We start from the raw sequence: 20,923 nt of genomic DNA on the forward strand, positions 1-20,923 counted from the left end.
CAAGCAACACCCACAAAATGCTGGAGGAAGTCAGTGGGCAGGCAGCGTCTATTGGGAAATAAGTACAGTTGACATCTTGGGCCAAGTCCCTTCAGCAGAGACTCGGCCCAAAGTGTCGACCGTACTTTTTTCCCATAGGTGCTGCCTGGCCTGCTGAGTTCCTCCACCATTTTGTGTGTGTTGCCCGGGAATCCTTGACTTATTTTTCCTCCAGGGTGATGATGAATATTCGTAGTTCAGGTTGAGGCAGTTGATGTTGCATTGTTCAGTGAGCTTGGTAATTAACTTGCATCACCAGTAGAGGTGACATCTCAGTGTGTAGTTGCCATTTCTTTCTGGTTGTGCTCACATTTATATATCCACCCCTCCCTCCCCTTTTGCTTACTTCAGTCCTGTGTGGCTACCCCTTCAATTGACTTTTGAATTCTATTGGCTAAGGTTTCTTTGGCTGTCAGGGGTACGTAGATGCCGTGTGCATCGGTATGTTTGTTTACAGAGTTATAAGAAGCGAACCATGCTTCTAAAAATTTTCGTGCCTGCTTCATGTTTGCCTGTGCCAGAACCTCTATGATGTCCTGGTTAAAGTCTTCATGTACTGAGATCAGCGACAGTAGCTCATATCTCTGTACCACCAGTTTGTGTTCCTGTAGGTGAGATTTCTCCTCTTTCATCACCACCACTGCTCTTGATTTTTCTATTGATCAGTTTAACTTAATCCTTGATATCATATTATATGGCTGTTTTGTCAGCTGAGTAGTTTCTTGTTCCTCTGGAATTTTGCATCTTTTAAAAAAATACATCTTTTTGGGGCAAAGCTATGACGAGATGTTAGTTCTGACGAAGGGTCTCAGCCCGAAATGTTGACTGTAACTCTTCCTAGAGATGCTGCCTGGCCTGCTGCGTTCACCAGCAACTTTGTGTGTTGCTTGAATTTCCAGCATCTGCAGAATTCCTCGTTTTCATGTTGATTTTATTGACTGTAGCAGCAACTCGACCAAGCATGTGGCATGGGGAGTTTTCCTGTATGACACACACTCTAGTTTGAAAAATACATCTCATGATGCTCTGAACACATCATCATTGACGTATCCTGGGGTCATCGTGTGCTTTGGGTTGTTCAACATCAGACACCCTCACCCAGGCAACCCAGCCATGGTTGACCAAGCCATGACTTGTGTTCAGATAGCATGTGCTGCAGATCCCCAAGGACTTGCTCTCTTTATCCAGAGCCATCTTGAGGCTTTCTCTGCTGGCTTGGTGATGTTGTCAGTGGTTCTCTGCCTCCTTTCACCAGCGATATCCAGTGTGCTGAGGGCTCTGTGAAAAGATGTCCAATAGTAATCAGTTCATTATTAATCTGAATCAGGTTTAATATCACCTGTGAAATTTGTTGTCTTTGTGGCATTAGTACCACATAGCACATAATAATAGAAAAAAAACTAAATTACAGAAAGCACATAGTAAAAAATGCAAAAATGGAAATAAAAAATGTAGTGAACTAGTGTTTGTGGGTTCAATGTCCATTCAAAAATTGAATGGCAGAGGGGAAGAAGCTATTCCTGAATCATTGAGTGTGTGCTTTCAGGATCCTGTACCTCCTCCCTGATGGTAGTAATGAGAACAAGGTATGACCTGGGTGATGGGGGGGGGGGGGGTCCTTAATGATGGATGCCACCTTTTTGAGGCATCACTCCTTGAGATGTCCTGGATACTATGGAGGTTAGTGCCCACAATGGAGCTGACCGGGTTTACCCTCTGCAGGTTATTTTGATTCTATGCAGTGGCATCCCTCATCACCACCCCCCCCCCACCCCCCCACCATACCAGACAATAATGCAGCCAGTTAGAATGCTCTCCACAGTACTTTGGTAGAAATTTTCAAGTGTTTTTGGTGACATACCAAATCTCCTCAAAGTCCTAATGAAATATAGCCGCTGTTGTGCTTTCTTTGAGCTGCATCGATATGTATAGATAGATACTTCATTGATCCCAAAGGAAATTACATTGTCTCAGTAGCATTACAAGTGCAGAGATATAAATATTAGAAGAGAAGTACAAATAACAAAAAACAAGTTACCACAAAAAGTTTAACAGGAGGGGGTCATCACTTCCCTGGCTATAGGTTGACTCATTGTCCAGCCTAATGGCCAAGGGTAAGAATGACCTCATGTAGCGCTCTTTGGAGCAGTACAGTTGTCTTAGTCTGTTACTAAAAGTGCTCCTCTGTTCAGCCAAGGTGGCATGCAGAGAGTGAGAAACATTGTCTAGAATTGCCAGGATTTTCCGTAGGGTGCACCCCCAGGTACTTGTAGACCCTCACCACATCCACATCCTCACCCTCACCATCGGTAGTAACAGGGAGCAACAGAGGCTTCGCCTTCCTAAAGTCCATCACCATCGCCTTTGTCTTACTGATGGTGCGCTGCAGATGATTCAGAGTGCACCATTTGACAAAGTCCTCCACCAGGGCCCTGTATTCATCCGCCTGTCCTCCCTTTGTACATCCAACTATTGCTGAGTCATCAGAGAATTTCTGCCATTGACATGACTCAGTGCTGTATCTAAAGTCTGAGATATACAGGGTAAACAGGAAGGGAGCCAGTACAGTCCCCTGTGGGGTCCCAGTGCTGCTTAGAGCTATGTCTGGCACATAGCTCTGAAGCCGCACAAACTATGGTCTGCCAGTCAGGAAGTCTGTTATCCAGAATACAATGAAAGTGCCAGTCTGCATTGAATGGACCTTTTATCCCAGCAATGAGGCTGTATGTTGTTGAAGGTGCTTGAGAAATCAAAGAACGTGACCCTCACAGTGCTGCCCTGCTTATCCAAATGGGAGTAAGCTCTGTTTGGCAGGTAGATGGCAGCATCATTGACTCCAGTATGCTACTGGTTGGCAAACTGCAGGGGATCAATGACTGATCTGACCAGGGGTCAGGGGTGAGCCAGGACCAGTCTTCATGATGTGTTAATTCAGGGCCACTGGACCCTTTTTGGGTTCTGGGATCACGCGTGATGTTTTCCACACAGTCGGGACCCTTTCCAGGCTGAGACACAGTTTGAAAATATGCTGGAGAACTCAACACAACTGCTCAGCACACTCCTTTAGGACCTTGGGGTTCACACCATGCGGTCCCAATGCTTTGCCTTGTCTGAGTTTCCCCAGAGCCCCTATCACCTACTTAGCAGTGAAGGGGAGTCCATGATGACTGGGGAGTTGGTGGAAGGTAGGGGCTGGGGAAAGTGAAGGTTGGGATGCTAGCAGCTGGTATGTGGAGGTGTGGATGGTAGGCGCAGGGCAAGGAAGGGATGTAGACAGTGGTAGCCTGTGATGTTCATCTATGTGTTGAATGGGAGGAGGGGAGGTGTTGATGCTGAGGGAGCATTGGGTGCCTCTGTATCCAGACCGGTGTGCTGAGAGGTGTGAATTGTCAAACCTATTGAAGAATTGGTTTAACCCATAAGTCCATTCAGGGGTGCATTCCCAGGGTCGACAGCTAGGCTGATTGAAGCCAGTAATGCTCTTAATGCCTCTCCAAACCTCCTCTGTGCTGCTCTGCTTAAGTTTGTTCTCCAGGTCTCCTATATTCCTCTTTAGCCACCTTGATCTTCTTTAGCTCCCTCTGCACTTGTTGGGACCAGGTTAAGTCCTCAGAGGTACTGACAGCCAGGAACTTGAAATTGTGCACTCTTTCCACTTCTGATCCCTCTGAAGTCTAGTGTGTGTTCTGTCATCTTAATAATGTTCAAAAAGTTGAAATATATTCAATCCTTTATTAGTATGAGCAAAACATGCAATTTTAAAATGACGAAATTAAAACTAGCAATATTAAATGCACTTAAGGGGACTTGAGCAAAGGTAGGTAGAGTTAAGTGTTTTCAAATGTAATTAAGTGGTTAACCAAAGACATGACACCTGGTAATCCCCAACTCTAAACTGCCCAGAACAAAGAATGAATATGTAACTAAACCCTTTGCTTTTACCATGCCACCAATACACATGACTATTTAAAATAATAAACAAGCAACACAGAAGACAATGCAGATAGAAAACAGATGCATGGCTCCTACTCTTATTCTTGCAGAGCCTAAGTTGAACACCACTGTTCACATTTTTGTTATCTGACGGCAAAATTATCCATGGTCATTAAATCCACTAGATAAGGGGTTCAAAATATTTTTATGCCATGGGCCCCTACCGTTAACTGAGATAATGAAGTTGGCAGTTTAGGTTTTGTCCTGCTTTATTTTTAAACGGGACTATTTTCCACATTGTTTGATAAATGGTAATCTGGCTGTTCTGAAGCAAATTGATTAAAGGCACAGCTCTGAAACCTAGAGAACAATAAAAAAAGACACTACAAAGACTGCTGACTTTCACCAACCAGTGCCTGAGAAGGATCCTAAACATCAGATGGATTGACAAAGTAATCAACCAGGCACAGTGGGGAAAACTCCAACCAGGAATCCATAGCGATACAAGTATGCAAATAGAAATAGAGATGGATTGGCCACAACTTGAGGAAGCCAACCAATAACGTCACCAGAGGGGCATTAAAATGAAATCCTCAAAGAAAGAGGGAAAAGAAGGGACTTCCAAAGTACACGTAGGAGGGATGTCAAGGTCGAAATTAGACGAGGGGAGAGTCCAGGTCCACCCTGTAGACACTGGCTCAGAACAGGATGGTGGCGACCGGAGCTAAGGCCCCAAGAGAAACAGTAGTAGAACATGCTGGGACGTTGGTGCTGGTTAGCTTTTTACTCGACTTGGTGCATACTATTCTATTTAAAAGTTGAGCTAATTAGGTTAGCTTTTTGTGTCACCAAAGACGCTCACAAATTTCTATCTGTGTACCGTGGGGAGCATCGTAACTGGTTGCATCGCCATCTGGTGTGGAGGGGCCACTTCACAGGATCGTTTAAAGCTGCAAAGGGTTGCAAATCCAGCCAGTGCCATCATGGGCACTAGTCTTCCAAGCATTAAAGATATCTTCAAAAGGCATTACCTCAAAAATGGCGGTATCCATCTGTAAGGAACTTCATCACACAGGCCATACCCTCTTCTCATTGCTACCATTAAGGAGGACATGTAGGAACCTGAAGAGAGAGACTCAACACTTTAGGAGCAGATTCTTCCCCTCCATCATCATATTTCTGAATGTACAATGAACCCATGTACACTACCTCACTTTTTTTTGCTCTCATTTTGCACTACCTATTTAATTTTTTTATATACAGATAGTACTGTGCAAAAGTCTTCGGCACATACTGCCTTTTTAGAGGGCATGTGCTATCATAAGAGGCTGGCTAAGGTTGGGTTGTTTTCTCTGGAGTGTCAGAGGCTGAGGGGAGATCTGATAGAGGTTTACAAGATTATGAGAGGCACAGATGAAGTGGACAGAGAGTATCTGTTCCCCAGGGTAGAAATGTCTAATACCAGAGGACATGCATCGAAGGGTGAGAGGGGTTAGATTTAAGGGGGATGTGAGGAGTAAGTTTTTTTATTCAGAGAATGGTGGATGCCTGGACTGCACTGCCTGGTATGGTTGTAGAAGCAAATACATTAGAGGCTTTTAAGAGACATTTGGATAGGCACATGGATATGAGGAAGGTGGAGGGTTATGGACATAGTTTAAGTAGGAAGGATTAGTGTTTTTGATTTGTTTGTTAGCTGGTTTGGCACAACATTGTGGGCCGAATGGCCTGTTCCTGTGCTGTACTCTTCTATGTTCTATGTTACTTTGTTTAATGAAATGCAAAAAATTTTCTAACGTTTAATTTTTTTTTTGGAAACTTAAATGTTTGGAAATCTAAAATTTGCTGCTTTGTACTGACACACTAATGCAGAATACAAAAAATAAAACAACTGAAACAAAATTAGTATTAAAAAATCCAGGGTGCCTGACATTTGCACAATTATGTACTTACTGTAATTTTTATTATTATCGATTGCGATGGACTGCTGCCACAGAACAGCAGATTACATGACCTATGTCAGTGATATGAAAGCCGACTCTGATCACAGCAGCATTTAGGAGAGATGTGTTAACTGCTTTCATGTTTCTGATAAATTATTTCCAGTCCTGTTGAGCCTGTACTCATTTGACTGACAGCACTGCTGAACTTTAAGATCTGTAGGTTATGGGATTGGTTAGGTACAGAGAAGACTTTTTTGCTTAAGCATGTGTAGCTATTTCTTGTAGGTGTGGGCCCTTTTTTCTATGAGCCAGGTTCCTTTGCTCGCTGCTCCCGGGGGAAGGTCCTTGCGTTCGAATGATCTCTCTTTCTCCCTCGACGCTGTCGGAGGATGATGCTGCAGCAAGGTTTAATCGATGTAGTGTGTGGGTTGTGGACTCTAATTCATGTTTTAAGATGCGTTCTAGTTTCAGGTCGCTCCTTTTGTTGCTAGTTTGAATGATTTTAGAACATAGAGTACAGCAGAGAATTTTGACAGAATGATAATGTTCAGAGTATTACAGTGCCAGGCCGTTTCTTGTCTAATCTGTGATAGGTACACCTTGCTCAATATAGGTATGTGTCCACATAATTTGCTGTTGGGATGCAGGTGTGGCATGTGCTTTCCTAAATTGACAGTGTGCCTTGACTGGCGTCAGTGTCTGTGCAAAGGTGTATACTTGTCCTATGGTTCAAGGCTTACTACAACAGAATGGATTGCTCAACCATTTTCTCAGATATTCTTGAGCTAGAGTTGCGTATAAGACATACAAAGGGCAATTAAATTCCCTTCTTAAAGCATATGGTGTACTTAGGATTTCTTTAGTTTCACAGTCCCATTCTTAATACTAGTTTTTTTTTAAAGTTATAAATTATTTAACTAAATTTCCTAACTGCTTTGGAATTTGCATTTGTTGTGGAATTGCATGTTCTGGTCTTTGGTTTCAAAATACATTTAATATCAAAGTATGTATATATGATACAACCTTGAGATTCTCCTTACAAGTAGCCACAAAACAAAGAAACCCAAAAGAGCACATTTTAAGAAAGACTGTAAAACACTCAACATGCAGAAAGAGAGAGAAAAAAAAACAAATCATGCAAACAGTAAAAGTAAACAAAAAGCATTCAGAATTAGCTCAGACTTGGAGCCTGGAGCAGCCGGAACAGGCCACAGCCTCAGTTCAGCATATAGTGGAGTAAAATGTCACGGAGCCCAAGACACGAAGCCAGGAGCGCCCACAGCCTCTGCCTCAGTGCAGTGCGGAGTGGAGTGAACTCATCCGATCCTCACCTCTGGATCGACACCCTGCCATTTCAGTTCAACTGGTCTGGCATTTAAATCGTCCAAATGTGAGGTCATTTCTCGTTGTAAGACCCGGGCCCTGTCACATTGATACGTTATGGGCCTGAGCTTTCCAAATCATCCTGGCATTTAGATTGATCAAAACTTGACTCGGTTTAGGTGGATGGGCCTTGAATCTGCCATTCTAGTGCTCCACTCTCCTCGACTTCATCTCGAATGTGCGTCGACCTTGCCCTGACTTTGCCTCGAGCTCACCTTGCACCTGCCTGCTTCTGCCCTTGACTCAGCCTCACCTTCACTTGCCTCTTCATTGTTGGTGGTGTTGCTACCATAATTTTTTTTTACAGAAAAAATGTTATTAATAAAATACTTAGTTGTATTCCTTGTTTGGTTAACCACTGGTAAGTAATCACTTGCCTTCAGCAGTGCAATCTTAAACCAGATTGCAAACCTGGTAACAGAGGCACGGTGATGCTGTATGCCAATAAAATGCTAGATAGCCTTGGCAGTAAAAGAAAAGTAAATGGCTCGGCCTAGTAAATGAAATGTCCTGTAATTTATTAAACTTGTTCATGTGTGCCCGTGCAGTAAGAACTCTTTGGACTTTGCATCAGACCCATGTTTATTCACATCCATTGTGCACCTCGGCCAAGATTCAGCTTAGTAGCTGGGGGTTGAATATGGTAGCTGAAACCATACTTACCGATCTTGTTTAGAAAGAAAGCTGGCAGACTTTGTTCAACGTAGTTTTGAAGATGTAATCAATTCTTGGCCGTGTTCAGTGTTTGAATGCAGTTGACTAAAATTGCCATGCATTGCAAGCTGTAATAGCTGAGAAGATATCTGGAACAATGAATAAACAGGAGTAAAGTCTGCAGGTGCTGGAAACCCAGAGCAACTCTCACACAAAATGCTGGAGGGTCTCAGTAGGCCAGGCAGCATCTGTGGAAAGGAATAAGCAGTTGACCTTTCAGGATCGGAAAGGAAGGGAGAAGATGCCACAATAAAAAGGTGTGGGGGGGGGAAGGGGAAGGAGATTTATTTATTTATTGGGATACAGCAGAATAGCCGCTTCCGGCCCTTTGAGCCGTGCTGCCTGCAGTCCCCTGATTTAGCCCTAGCCTAATCTCAGGACAGTTTACAATGACCAATTAACTTGCCAACCTGTACATCTTTGGGCTGTGGGAGGAAGCCGGAGCACCCACTGGAAACTCATGGGAGGGAGCGTTCAAGCTCCTTGCAGGCAGCAGTAGGAATTGAACCCAGGTCGCCTGGACTATAAAGTGTTGTGCTAACCACCACGCTTCTGTGCTGTCCCAAACAGAGCTGGTTGCTATATGGGACGAGCTGGGATTCAGCCATGGTAGTACATTTATTTCAAGTGGGATTGTTGTTTGAGTTCTTGCTCCAAAGACTTGGGCACAATATCTTTGCTGGCATTTCATTGTATCGGGAAGAGCCATGAATTATTAAATAGAGTGAATTATTAAATGGGCACTATCTTTCAAGTTCAAGTTTAATTGTCATTCAACCATACATGAATACAGCCAAACAAAACAGTGTTACTCTAGGAACAAAGTGCAAAACACAGTACCAGTGGTCAAACAGAACATGGCACATATTTAGCAGGCATATATAAGATATCAGTAAAATACAGTCACACAACAACGTCTCTGAGTCCATGAATGTTGCAGCTGTCTGCAATCGAACACAGTCTGGCTTATCTTCAGCCGAATGAATACTGGGGGCTGTGCTGGCTCCAGCTTGGTTGGCACGCCACACCAATGCCTCTGTCCTGGGCAACACTGCGGCTTGAGGCGTAGTCCTCTCTACCATCGAGGCCACGCAGCTCCCCCGCTGTTCGCTGATAAATCAATGAATCAGACTAGCATCACTCTACATTAGCAACGCCCAATAGGGTCTTGCGATCGCAAGACAAGCGACTAAGACTATCACTCATTGTTAGACTGCACCCCCTCTTCACGCACCAACTCCTCCACCTCCAATGCGGGCAGCAGCATGATCAGCAACAACAAACAACTCACTGATGGGATAACAAGCAGCACACATCAAAGTTGCTGGTGAATGCAGCAGGCCAGGCAGCATCTCTAGGAAAAGGTGCAGTCGACGTTTCAGGCCGAGACCCTTCGTCAGGATGGGATAAACCTGCAGTACTTTAAATTCTTAATGTCTAGCAGGGTCTTGAAATTGGAAAAGATACATCAAAAAAAATTAAGCATTAGGGGGTGTCCTGAGGTTTTAGAAAAGAACTGTAAGCCCTGGAATCTTGATTTGTTTCATTGTCCTTGTATTTACTGACCACTGTTGTCAACTTTGACTATATATATTCCCAAAAAGGGAAAGTTTCAAAGTTTTCCAAAAAAAATTAATGATATGAATGCAATATTCCCACGAGTGAGGATGTTGTTCCCATTCCCATTCTGACATGTCAGTCCACTCGCCTGCTTGTCCCCTCCACCTTCCCTTTCTCCATTGGTCCACTCTCCTCTCCTATCAAATTCCATCTTCTCCAGCCCTTTACCTTTCCCACCCACCTGACTTCACCTATCACCTTCCAGCTGTCCTCCTTGCCCTCACCCCACCTTTTTTTTTATTTTGGCTTCTTCCCTCCTTCCTTTCCAGTCCTGATGAAGAGTTTTGGCCTGAAACATCGACTGTTTATTCATTTCCATAGATGCTGCCTGTCCTGCTGAGTTTCTACACCATTTTGTGTGCATGTTGTTCTGGATTATCACCCTCTGTAGCTTTTCTCTTGCTTATTAATCCATAATGCCTGTGTGAGCTTCCCAATTGTTGTTATTTGCCATTTTAGTTTTAAATGATGTGGTTGGAGTAAATGAACCAAAATTCTTGAGGTTTCTATTTTTAATGCAAGTTTTTGGACCTTACTTGTCATTTGGATCGTGAGCCGGGTGTTTAGTAAGAACAAAAATGCAAGCAGTCTTCTTCTTTTCCCCAGGGGAGCGATTACCGAAACCAGAGCGTGGGAAAATGAGGGTGCACAAGATAAATAATGTCAACAAGGCTTTGGATTTTATCGCATCTAAAGGTGTGAAACTAGTTTCCATCGGAGCAGAAGGTAAGAGAATATTTTCCCATTTACATAACAGACTTATATCTGTAAGTGGTATGGAATTTGTGGTGTTCATAAACACTACAGCAGATAGGCATTCCTTAGACTGAAAATGAAGTTTTCTGGGAATTGGACTTGGCAGCTTTTCATTGGGGCTTAATGTTAGGCCATGTATTCACTGGAATTCAGAAAATGACGAGTGACCTAATTGAAACCCGTTGAATTTTGAAAGCACTCGGTAGAGTGGATGTGGAGAGGATGGCTCCGATGGTGGGAGAATCTAAGAACAGAGGACACACCCTCAGAATACAGAGGTGTCCTTTTAGAATGGAGGTGAGGAGGAATCTCTTTAGCCAGAGTGTGGTGAATCTGTGGAATTCATTGCCACAGACAGCTGTGCAGGCCAAGTCAATGGGTATATTTAAGGCAAACGTTGTTAGGTTCTTGATTGGGCAGGGCATGAAGGGATATGGGGAGAAGGCAGGACTTTGGGGCGGAGAAGAAAAATGAATGATGAAATGGTAAAGCAGACTCAATGGGCTAAATGGCCAAATTCTGCTTTTATGTCTTATGGTCTTGTAAGACACAGAAACAGAACCAGGCCATTCAGCCTATCTAGTCTCTGCCATTTGATCATGGCTTGTTAGTTTTCCTTCTCAATCCCATTTTCCTGCCTTTACCCCGTAAACTTTGTCACCCTTACTTATTAAGTATATATTGACTTCAGCTTTAAATTCCTCCTCATCTCTGTTCTAAAGGAGTGTCCTCTCAATTCCAGTCTCCTGCTTTCTTCCTATAACCTTTGACACTCTGACTAATCAAGAGCCTATCAATCTGCTTTAAATATACCCAATTACTTGGCCTCCACATCCACCTGTGGCAATGAATTCCACAGATTCACCATTCTGGCTAAAGAAATTCCTCCTCATCTCTGTTCTAAAGTGGTGACCTTGTATTCTGAAGCTGAGCCCCATGGTCCTAGGCTCTTCCATGTTGGTCACATCCTGTCCATGTACACTCTAGGTGTTTCAGTATTCGGTAGGTGTCAATGAGATCTTTCCCCCCTCATTCTTCTAAACTCTCATGAGTACAGGCCCAGAGCCATCAAACACTCCTTGTATGTTGCTTGCTTCATTCCTGGAATCATTCTTCTAAGTCTTTTCTGGACCCTCTCCAATGCCAGCACATCCTTCGTTAGGTGTAGGGCACCAAAACTGCTCACTACACTCTAAATGTGGTTTGTCCACTGCCTTGTATCAGCAGTTCATCCTTGCTTTTATATTTTAGTCCTCTCAAAATGAATGCTAACATTGCATTTTTACTAATTACTAACTCTATATCTGAAATTTAACCATTAGGGAATCCTGCACTTGTGCCTCAGTTTTCTGAATTCACTCTCCATTTAGAAAATGGTCTACATCTTTATTCCATCTATCAAACTGCATGAACATACACTTTACACTGTTTTCCACCTGCCAGTTCTTTACCCATTCTTGTAATCTGTCCAAGTCCTCCTCTGGACTCCTTGCTCCCTCAACACTACCTACCTTTCCAATTATCCTAGTATAATCTGTAAATTTGGCACAATGGCATCAATTCCATCATGAAAAGTAGTGGACCCAACACCGACTCCTGTGGAACACTGCTAGTCACTGGCAACCAACCAGAAAAGGCCCCTTTATTCCCACTCTTTACCATCTGCTTGTATCTTTCTTATTATCCCATGGGCTCTTATCTTGTTTGGCAACCTCATGTGCAGCTGCTTGTTAAAGACCTTGTCAAAATCCAAGTAATCACAATCCGTCGACTCCTCTGTCTATCTTGTATGTTATTTCCTCAAAGGATTCCAACAGATTTGACAGGCAACGTTCCCCAAGGAGACCATGCTGTCTTTAACCTGTTTTATCATTTAGGTGTGCTGATGAAATCTAGTTTTGTCTTGACCCTTTTAAAATATGCTAAGTTGTCTGAAATTTTGATCTCAATGAAGCTACATTTCCTCATCTACTTGCATATGTTTGGCTTGTTGTGGTATATATTTCGAAACACTGAGATGTTCCAAACGGTTATACTTGAATGTAACCTCAGCCATGCTGGAAACATCACGACCCAGACTGATCCTGATCACACCATATCTTCAGAGATTTGAAATCCTGTTTTATTTATTCTTGTCCAATGGAGGGAAGTTGGTTGTGGAGCCCCACTAAAGTTGGTGCATGTAACCAATGCTAGGAAAAGAAGTTAAGGTAATTGGATAATGAAGCTCTTGGATGCTGATGGCCTCTAGCAGATAATATGTTATCTGGGAATCTGCGGAGCAGGAGATTGCAGAGTGAATTGGGGAAAGTTCTTTGGGGACTTTATGCACCAGTTTTCAAAAACAAGTGGGTCCTTTCTGGACTTGGCTGTGGAGCAGAAGACTGCTTGGGTTGATTGTAATTCGGGTTTAACTAGCAAGGGCCAATAAAAAGAAGCAGGAGTGGAATGGCCATTGTTGGAGTGGACAGTGTTAGAGTTAGAATGGACAGGCTTTTGGCTCAACAAGCTTAGGCAAGAATAGGCACAGGCTAGAACTTAAGGTTGAGAAGTCAGACATCACAAGAGTAGGCAGGGTGGCAGTTCAGGCAGTGAAATGCTCCTTTTGTCAGATGTGGGATTCAGGGCTACTACCTGATGGTTTCCCTGGTGACTACATCTGCAGAAAGTGCAGCCAACCTCGGCTCCTGACAAGGTCAAGGCACTGAAACTGGAGCTGGATGCAGTCAGGACCATCAGAGAGGCTGACAGCTTTAGAGTTGAGTCTTTTACTGAGGTAGTCACTCCCAGAGTGCAGGCTTCAGATAGTAAATGGGTGATAACCAGGGGAAGTAAGGGAAGTAATCAGTCAGGGCAGGGTTTCCTGTGGCTATTCCTGTCAGTGACAAGTACCCCCTTTGGATACTGCTGAAGTTGGATGACCTATCAGGGCACAGCAGCAGCAGCCAGGCCAATGGCACTATGGCCAGCTCTGAAGCTCAGCAGGGAAGAGTAAAGTCGGGCAGAGTGAGAGTGATGGGAGACCCGATGGTTAGGGAGATGGACAGGAGATCCTGTGGCTGCAAAAGAGAAGCCATGGCGGTGTGTTGTCTCCCAGGTGCTAGGGCCGGGATGTGGCTGCAAAAGGTTCTCAAGAGGGAGGGTGAGCAGCCAGAGGTCACAGTGCACAATGGCGCCGATGATATAGTGGAAAGAGGGAAGGGGTTCTGTGTAGTGAGTATAGGGGATTAGGGAAAAGGCTGAGGAACAAGACCTCCAAAGTAGTAATCTGGATTACTCCCAGTGCCATGTGCTAGTCAGGGCAGGAATAGGATGATAGTACAGATGAATAAATGGCTGAGAACTGGTGCAGGGTTTCGGATTTCTGGATCATTGGGGAAAGATGACTTCTTGGGGTACTTGGAGGCACGAGACAAAATGGGCCAAAGTAAGCATGGTTTCCTTAAGGGGAAATCTTGCCTGACAAATCTGTTGGAGGAATTCTTTCAGGAAATAACAGGCAGGGTAAACAAAGGAGATTCTGTGGATGTTGTTCATTTGGGTTTTCAGAAGGCCTTTAATAAGGTGCTGCCCTAAATGCCAGTGGTGTAATGGGCAGTAAGTAAGTAAGTTGGGGGTGCTGGGTGGTGTGGTTTGAAGGGCGGGAAGGACTATCAAAGAATACAACTCTGAAAGTCTTCTCAGATAGCCATGAAATCAAGAAAGAAAGGAACAGCAGCACTGTCATCGACCCCCAAATCCCCCTCCCCGCACAAAAAAAACAAGCTAAAATGGAACAGGCAGATTGACCTCCCATCCCCCTCCCACAGAAAAAAAAATGAGAAAGATTGCACGAAAAGCATAATTTAAAAAAAAAACTTTAAGACTGGAAAAAATCCGTAGTCCAAGTCCATATCCAAAACGCAGAAAACCTTGGTAACATTCTCTGGATACAGCAGCAGCTTCCCTCTCCAGCAGCAGAGCGATCCCGCCAGTGATCAAAAGATAGGCTTCCCTCTCTGGTATCTGAGCAATCCCATCAGCAGTCAGAAAGCAGTTTCCCCTCTCCAGCAACAGAACAATTCCACCAGCGATCAAAAGGCAGGCAACCAGCACTTACCCTCTGCATTCACCTCGATGTTTCTATCTCCCTTCTCACTTTATTCACTGAATGATGGAAGGTGAATAAACTCTTCACAGGCTTCCTGCCAGGTACAGGTATCGATTTTGGCTGACATTTTGATGACAAACTCTGCCATCTTCATCAGTTTATTCGTCATATATGTTGGGAAAGCACTGGATTCTTTTTGAACAATGGAAGCTTTAATCAATAAAATGGAATCGAAAATCAGCTCGCACCTCGTCCTGCAACCTTCTCGCCACAAGGTTTGTGCACGCTGCTTCTGCCTTCCGGAATCCTCTCAGAGACTGCAGAATGCTGGAACACCCAAACGGTCTCCAAATTGCAAATCACAGGCTCCAACAGTTCCAGAATCAACATTCAACAAAAAACAAATGTAAAAGACAAAAGAAGTGGAATATATGGTTTCATGGTCTATCAAGAAGATGTCAACCATGGGGGTGTTGTATGCAGGCACCATCTCGACTGGAAGCCACGCATTTGCTATGTCTCAAATAAATAAATAATGCAGAAGATTTCTCTTGTAGAATATGGTTGTCTTGAAGTGGAGTTAGAATCTGTTTTGCTTCAATGAATGTCTCAGTAGCTTAAGATTCTCTTCCCCGCCCCCCCCCACCCCCCAACCTCCACTCTGGCTAAAACTGACATCTAATTCATAATTGTAGAAGTATTGGTGAAGGTTTATTTTGGATCACTCTGGTTTTGAGCTAAGTAATCCTGTTGTAGTCATTTATTCTTGATATTTCCACTTATCCTGGATGTATGAAATTCTGTTGTCATTTGGCTGTTTCTTGAACTTGACTAACTGTCCTTCTAGAAAAGCTGCTTCCCTCTAATTGCCAGTTGTGAGGTGCTCCATCTGACATCTTGCAAAAGGCACCTAATCTGTGCCAATTCATGTTATATTTACTTTTGCTCAGCTTGGTGCCTTGGTTTAATTTTTCTTAAATAGTGTAAATTTTCTGAAATATAATATTCTGTATATATTTGGAATTGCTGAGATCTGTTACAGTGTCATATTCTATAGGCTCAATCCATAAAGTTCTAGATCAGGAATTCCCAACCTTTTTAAGTGCCATGGGCTCTCACCATTAATCGAGGATTCTGTGGAGCCAAGGATGGGAACCCCTGTCTAAATATACACCCTTTACTTCAATTTAGGAATTTTTGCTGATTAAGATGAGCTGTGTATAGTTTTCTTTAAGAAAACCTGAATGTACTTTTTTTTTCCAGAAATTGTGGATGGTAATGTTAAGATGACCTTGGGTATGATCTGGACAATCATCCTTCGTTTTGCTATTCAGGACATATCTGTTGAAGGTAAACTGATTTTTTTAAATCTCACGGTGACCACCAGTTTAATCTGAATTCTTGTGTGGGTGAGCATCCTTTATGCTATCAGTACTTGGTGTTGGAATTGAAAATAACCTGTCATATTTGGCCACTCTCAGGTTGGAGGAGCAACACCTTTTATTCTGTCTGGGTAGCCTCCAACCTAATGGCATGAACATCAATTTCTCAAACTTCCGGCAATTGCCCTGCCCCATGCTTCACCATTTCCCATTTCTCCCCCTCATCTTATCTCCTTACCTGCCCATCACCTCCCTCTGGTGCTCTTCCACCTTCCCCAGCCCTTTCTTTACCTCTTTCATCAGTCAACTTCTCACTCTTTACTTCACCCCTCCCCCTCTCCTGGTTTCGTATATCACCTACCACCTTGTACTACTCAACACACAGAATAAACTGGAGGAACTCGGCAGGCCAGGCAGCATCTATGGGGAAAAAAAAAGAACAGTTGATATTTTAGGCAGAGACTCTTTGGCAAGTCCTGCTGAAGGGTCTTGACCTGAAACGGCGACTACTTTTTTACTCTTTTCCATGGATGCTACCTGGCCTGCTGAATTCCTCCAGTATTTTGTGTGTGTTGAATTTCCAACATCTGCAGATTTTCTCTTGTTCGTGGCCTTGTACTACTTCCTTCCCTCTTCCCACCTTCTTGCGCTGATTTCTCATCTCTTTTTCAGTCCTGATGAAGCGTCTCGGCCCGAAATGTTGACCAGTTACTCTTTTCTATAGATGTTGCTTGACCTGCTGAGTTCCTCCAGCATTTTGCCGGTGTTTTCTTTGTTACATTTGTTAACTGTTACTTTTTAACCACTTCATTTATGATTCAAGGTGAATTTCTTAAGCACTGACACACCTGCTTAATGCATTGTGTCCACTCTACTGGTTTCAAATCCAAAGTGCAACACACAAAATGCTGGAGGAACGCAGCAGGCCAGGTAGCATCCATGGAAAAGAGTAAACAGTTGATGTTTTGGTCTGAAACCCTTCGTCGGGACTGGAAAGGAAGAGGAGAAGTCAATAAGAAGGTGGAGGGAAGGGAGGAAGAAATACAAAGTGGCAGGTAATAGGTGAAACCAGGAGAGCGGTAGGGGATGAAGTAAAGAGCTGGGAAATTGATTGGTGAAAGAGTTAAAGAGGGGGAATCTGATAGGAGGGGACAGAAGACCATGGAAGAAATGGAAGGGGAAGGAGAACCTAAGTGAGGTGATGGGCAGGTGAGGAGATAAGATGACGGAGCAGAATGGGGAATATTGGGGCGGGGGGAATTACCAGAAATTCAATAAGTCGATATTCATGCCGTCAGGTTGAAGGCTATCCAGACAGAATACAATGTGCTGCTTCTCCAACCTCAGTGTGGCCTCAGTGTGCAATAGTAGAGGAGGCTATGGACTGACATGTTGGAATGGGGATGGGAAGTGGAATTGAAATGGATGGCTACAGGAAGATCCCTCTCCTTCTGGTGGACAGAGCATAGGTGTTCGGCAAAGTGGTCTCCCAATCTACGTTGGGTCTCACCGATATATAGGAGGTCCCATCTGGAGCCCTGGATAGAGTGGATGGCCCCAACGGGCTCGCAGGTGAAGTGTTGCCTCATCTGGAAGGACTGTTTGGGGGCCTGAATGGTAGTGAGGGAGGAGGTGCAGGGGTAGGTGTGGCACTTGGTTCTGTTTGTAGGATAAGTGCTAGGAGAGATATCAGTGGGGAGGGACAAGTGGATAAGGGACTCGTGTAGGGAGCGATCCCTGTGAAAAGGGGGTGCGGGAGAGATGTGCTTAGTGGTAGAATCTCATTGAAGAAGGACTGTGGTCAATGTCAGATGAACTTAAATTGGAAACCTTCCTATTCCCATTTTGCAAGACTGACTATGATTGTATTTTAATTTATAAATGACCAATCTTGTAAGGCAGGGGCAGAATATTGCAATAGTTTGTCTTTAGAAATGCTATATAATAATACACAATGATTGTTCAATTATATGGCTTGATGTAATAGCTTAACTTGCTGATTAGTTGCTGAATTTGTGTTGGTATAGAGTTAAAAATCTTGTTTTAAGTTATTGTTGGATCTCTGTTTAATTTCTGATTCTTCTGGGAGTCAAAATGGCAAGCAGTCTTAATTCCAAGATTTCAGTTTATTTAGAGTACAAACAAACATACAAATACTAAGCGAACTAGATAAAGAAATGAGCAACAATGTTAGGAGTGCAAGATAAAGGATGATGCTTCTGGAAAATCTATCATGTTTATTGACAAGATAAGAGAAATTCCTTAGAGATAAATTAGTTACTAGGGTACATAATTAAAACAACTACGTCGCGTAGTTAATTCTTAGCCAATAAAAATCGGGAAAGCCAATAAACCGTTAATTTCACTGTTACACTGCTTTCCTCCAGTGAGTGAAAAATGCATGATTTTGTTAAAAAGTATACTTAAATAATTGCAGAAGAAATGAGTTTACACTCTCAAATTTGAATATTTTGTTTCACAAAGCTTAAGTTTTAAAATAAAATGTCGTAAAATCCATATGAATGTTAATTTTTCCCTCTTCCCGCCTCCCTCCCATCCCCTTCATTCATGAGTGCATGGTTGATTGACAAAAAGAGGACAATTGGTTAGCTTTTATTTCAGTAAGACTGACCATTTCAATTAGTTCAAAGGCCAAAGAAAGGACTAGAATTTTTCATTCATGCATAATGTGTACAACAGATTCTCAGGAATTCAATTTGTCTTGTTATAGAAATAAATCTTGTCGCAATGCGTCAACACAGCTTGACAGAACTGGGCACGTTTATTCACAGCGATTTTTGATTCTTACCAGAATTGTTGTTGATGGAAAACCTGTTTTTTTTAGGGGGAAAAAAGGATTTAAAAACCTGACATAAAATTCTGGAGGAACTTAGCAGGTCAGGCAGCATCTTTGGAGAGGAATAAACAGCCGACATTTCGGGCTGAGATCCTTCATCAGGATTGATTTACTGATGATGGCATCTCATTCTGAAACATCGACAGTTCATTCCTCTCCATAGATGCTGCCTGACTTGCTGAGTTCCTCCAGAATTTTGTGTGCATTGCTTTGGATTTCCAGCATCTGCAGAATCTCTTGTGTTTAAAACTATAAAATGGTCAGTCTATTCTTATTGACAAGGAGGATGTTAATATTTTCCCCTTTACTGTCGGAACTTCCTGTTGAATCTCTGTTTAATTTCTGGTCCTTGGGGAGCCAAAAAATGGTGAGCAGTCTTAATTTCAAGATTTCAGTTTATTTTAGAGTACAAACAAAAATACAAAGCAAACTAAATAAAGAGCTGAGAAACAGTATTAAGCGAGAAGTTAATGCTGGGGAGGAGGTGCAAGACAAAGGAATAAAAAATGGTGTTTCTGGAAAAATCTATCGCTTTCATAGATAAGAGAAGTACCTTACGTACAGATAAATTAGTTAATTGTAATACAACTACATCATATGGGTAATATTTAGCCAATGGAAAATGAGAACGGTAATAGACCGTTAGTTAAGCTGCTATACTGCTTTCTGCCAGTGAGTGTGAAAAATACTCGAGTTTGTTAAAAAGTACTAAGGCGGGCCAGCTGGTGGTGCAACGACATCGGCGCCGGCCCCGGGAGCGGAGGTTCCCGGGTTCAAAACTAGTCAGGTCCGCTCCCGAGTACGCTTTCCATCCGTGCCGGGTTGAGTGTCAAGATCGCAACTTGACCTCGTCAAATGAAAGTAAAATACTGTGAAAATGTCTGTGTGAAGAATGGCACGCCACACAGTCTCTCTCTGTCACTCCGCGCCTTGTAAAAAGCCATGAAAAAGACATCATCACGGATACACACACGCACACGCACAGACTCGCACGCACGCAGGCACACACCAAAAAAAAGTACAAGTTTTATAAAAAGTATTATTTTAAAAAGAGTGGTTTCCAACAGTTAATAATTTGAAACATTGGAAGTAGGTTGATGATTTCAGTGAGGTGACACAGTAGTGTAATGGTTAGCACTAAGCATTACAGTACAGGCGACATGGGTTCAATTCCCATCTCTGCCTGTAAGGAGTCTGTACGTCATCGCCGTGATCGGCGATCTGAGGGAGTGCAAAGACATACGAGTTGGTAGGTTAATTGGTCATTGTAAATTGTCTCGTGATTATGCTACGATGAAATCAGGGGATTGCTGGGCAGCGCAGCTCAAAGGGGCGGAAGTGCCTGTTCCGCACTGTGTCTCAATAAATAACTAATACACATCTTGTTAGAAGTTTAAAAGAAAACCCACAGGGGGCTGTGTAGTCTTTGCTTAATACTGATATTCCTATATCGAGTTTTCTACTGAATAAAAGTGCAATAAAATTCTTCTGTACAATTACAAATGTTGGTCTATATATTCACTTTTATTAACTCTGGGGACTGGGATGAGAGCCTTTATCATAGAATATACTTTTTTTTGCTACACGGATGTTTTCCATACTAAGTAATGTATTGAAATTGTTCCTAAGTATGAAGCTGACAAGAAATGATCATTAACTAGGCAGTTTGTAATTTGAAGTATTCTATGTCATATGTAAATTAGTTGGAAACTGGGTAGTTCTGAACAGTAGCTCTGTTTTGTTGCCGACTGCAAACCTGTAAAATACACCTCTATTTCATTTTAAGCTGATTGTCTAATTATTTTTGGACTATTTTACAATGGCTTAGCAATTCTAATGGTTGTTTCCTGCTGCTGAATACACTTTTTAGAAACATCTGCCAAGGAGGGATTGCTGCTGTGGTGCCAGAGGAAGACTGCGCCATACAAGAATGTGAATGTGCAGAACTTCCACATCAGGTAATGTGTTTAGCATAATGTATTGCTTGGGAGAGAAGGGAAGGAGGAAGGAATGTGATCTCTTAAACCAGAGTGATAGATAAAAGCCTTTGTTTGTTGTATCTGTTACTTGCATCCTGCTATTAATGTTACTGCAAAATTTTAAAAGCCGTTGTTATTTTATAATCCAGCTGATGTACATTTCAATGCTCGAGTTCCCTGAATTTTCAGAATAGCAACAAATTCATGCAATATATAAACATGAAAAG

The 20,923-nt window shown here is 42.8% G+C and overlaps 1 protein-coding gene across 5 annotated transcripts in view; it reads left to right on the forward strand.

The window, feature by feature from the left end:
• The window catches only part of LOC134354591 (alpha-actinin-1-like), a 156,392-nt gene that overhangs the window by 57,409 nt on the left and 78,060 nt on the right, over window positions 1-20,923 (forward strand). For all 5 annotated transcript variants that reach the window (XM_063063566.1, XM_063063567.1, XM_063063565.1 and 2 more), the window contains exons 3-5: window positions 10,239-10,358; window positions 15,742-15,828; window positions 20,588-20,675. In XM_063063566.1, the coding sequence (XP_062919636.1) occupies window positions 10,239-10,358; window positions 15,742-15,828; window positions 20,588-20,675 (295 nt within the window). The remainder of the gene's footprint in view (window positions 1-10,238; window positions 10,359-15,741; window positions 15,829-20,587; window positions 20,676-20,923) is intronic.

Source organism: Mobula hypostoma, chromosome 12, assembly GCF_963921235.1.
Source record: "Mobula hypostoma chromosome 12, sMobHyp1.1, whole genome shotgun sequence".
In the NCBI taxonomy this organism is placed as follows: domain Eukaryota; kingdom Metazoa; phylum Chordata; class Chondrichthyes; order Myliobatiformes; family Myliobatidae; genus Mobula; species Mobula hypostoma.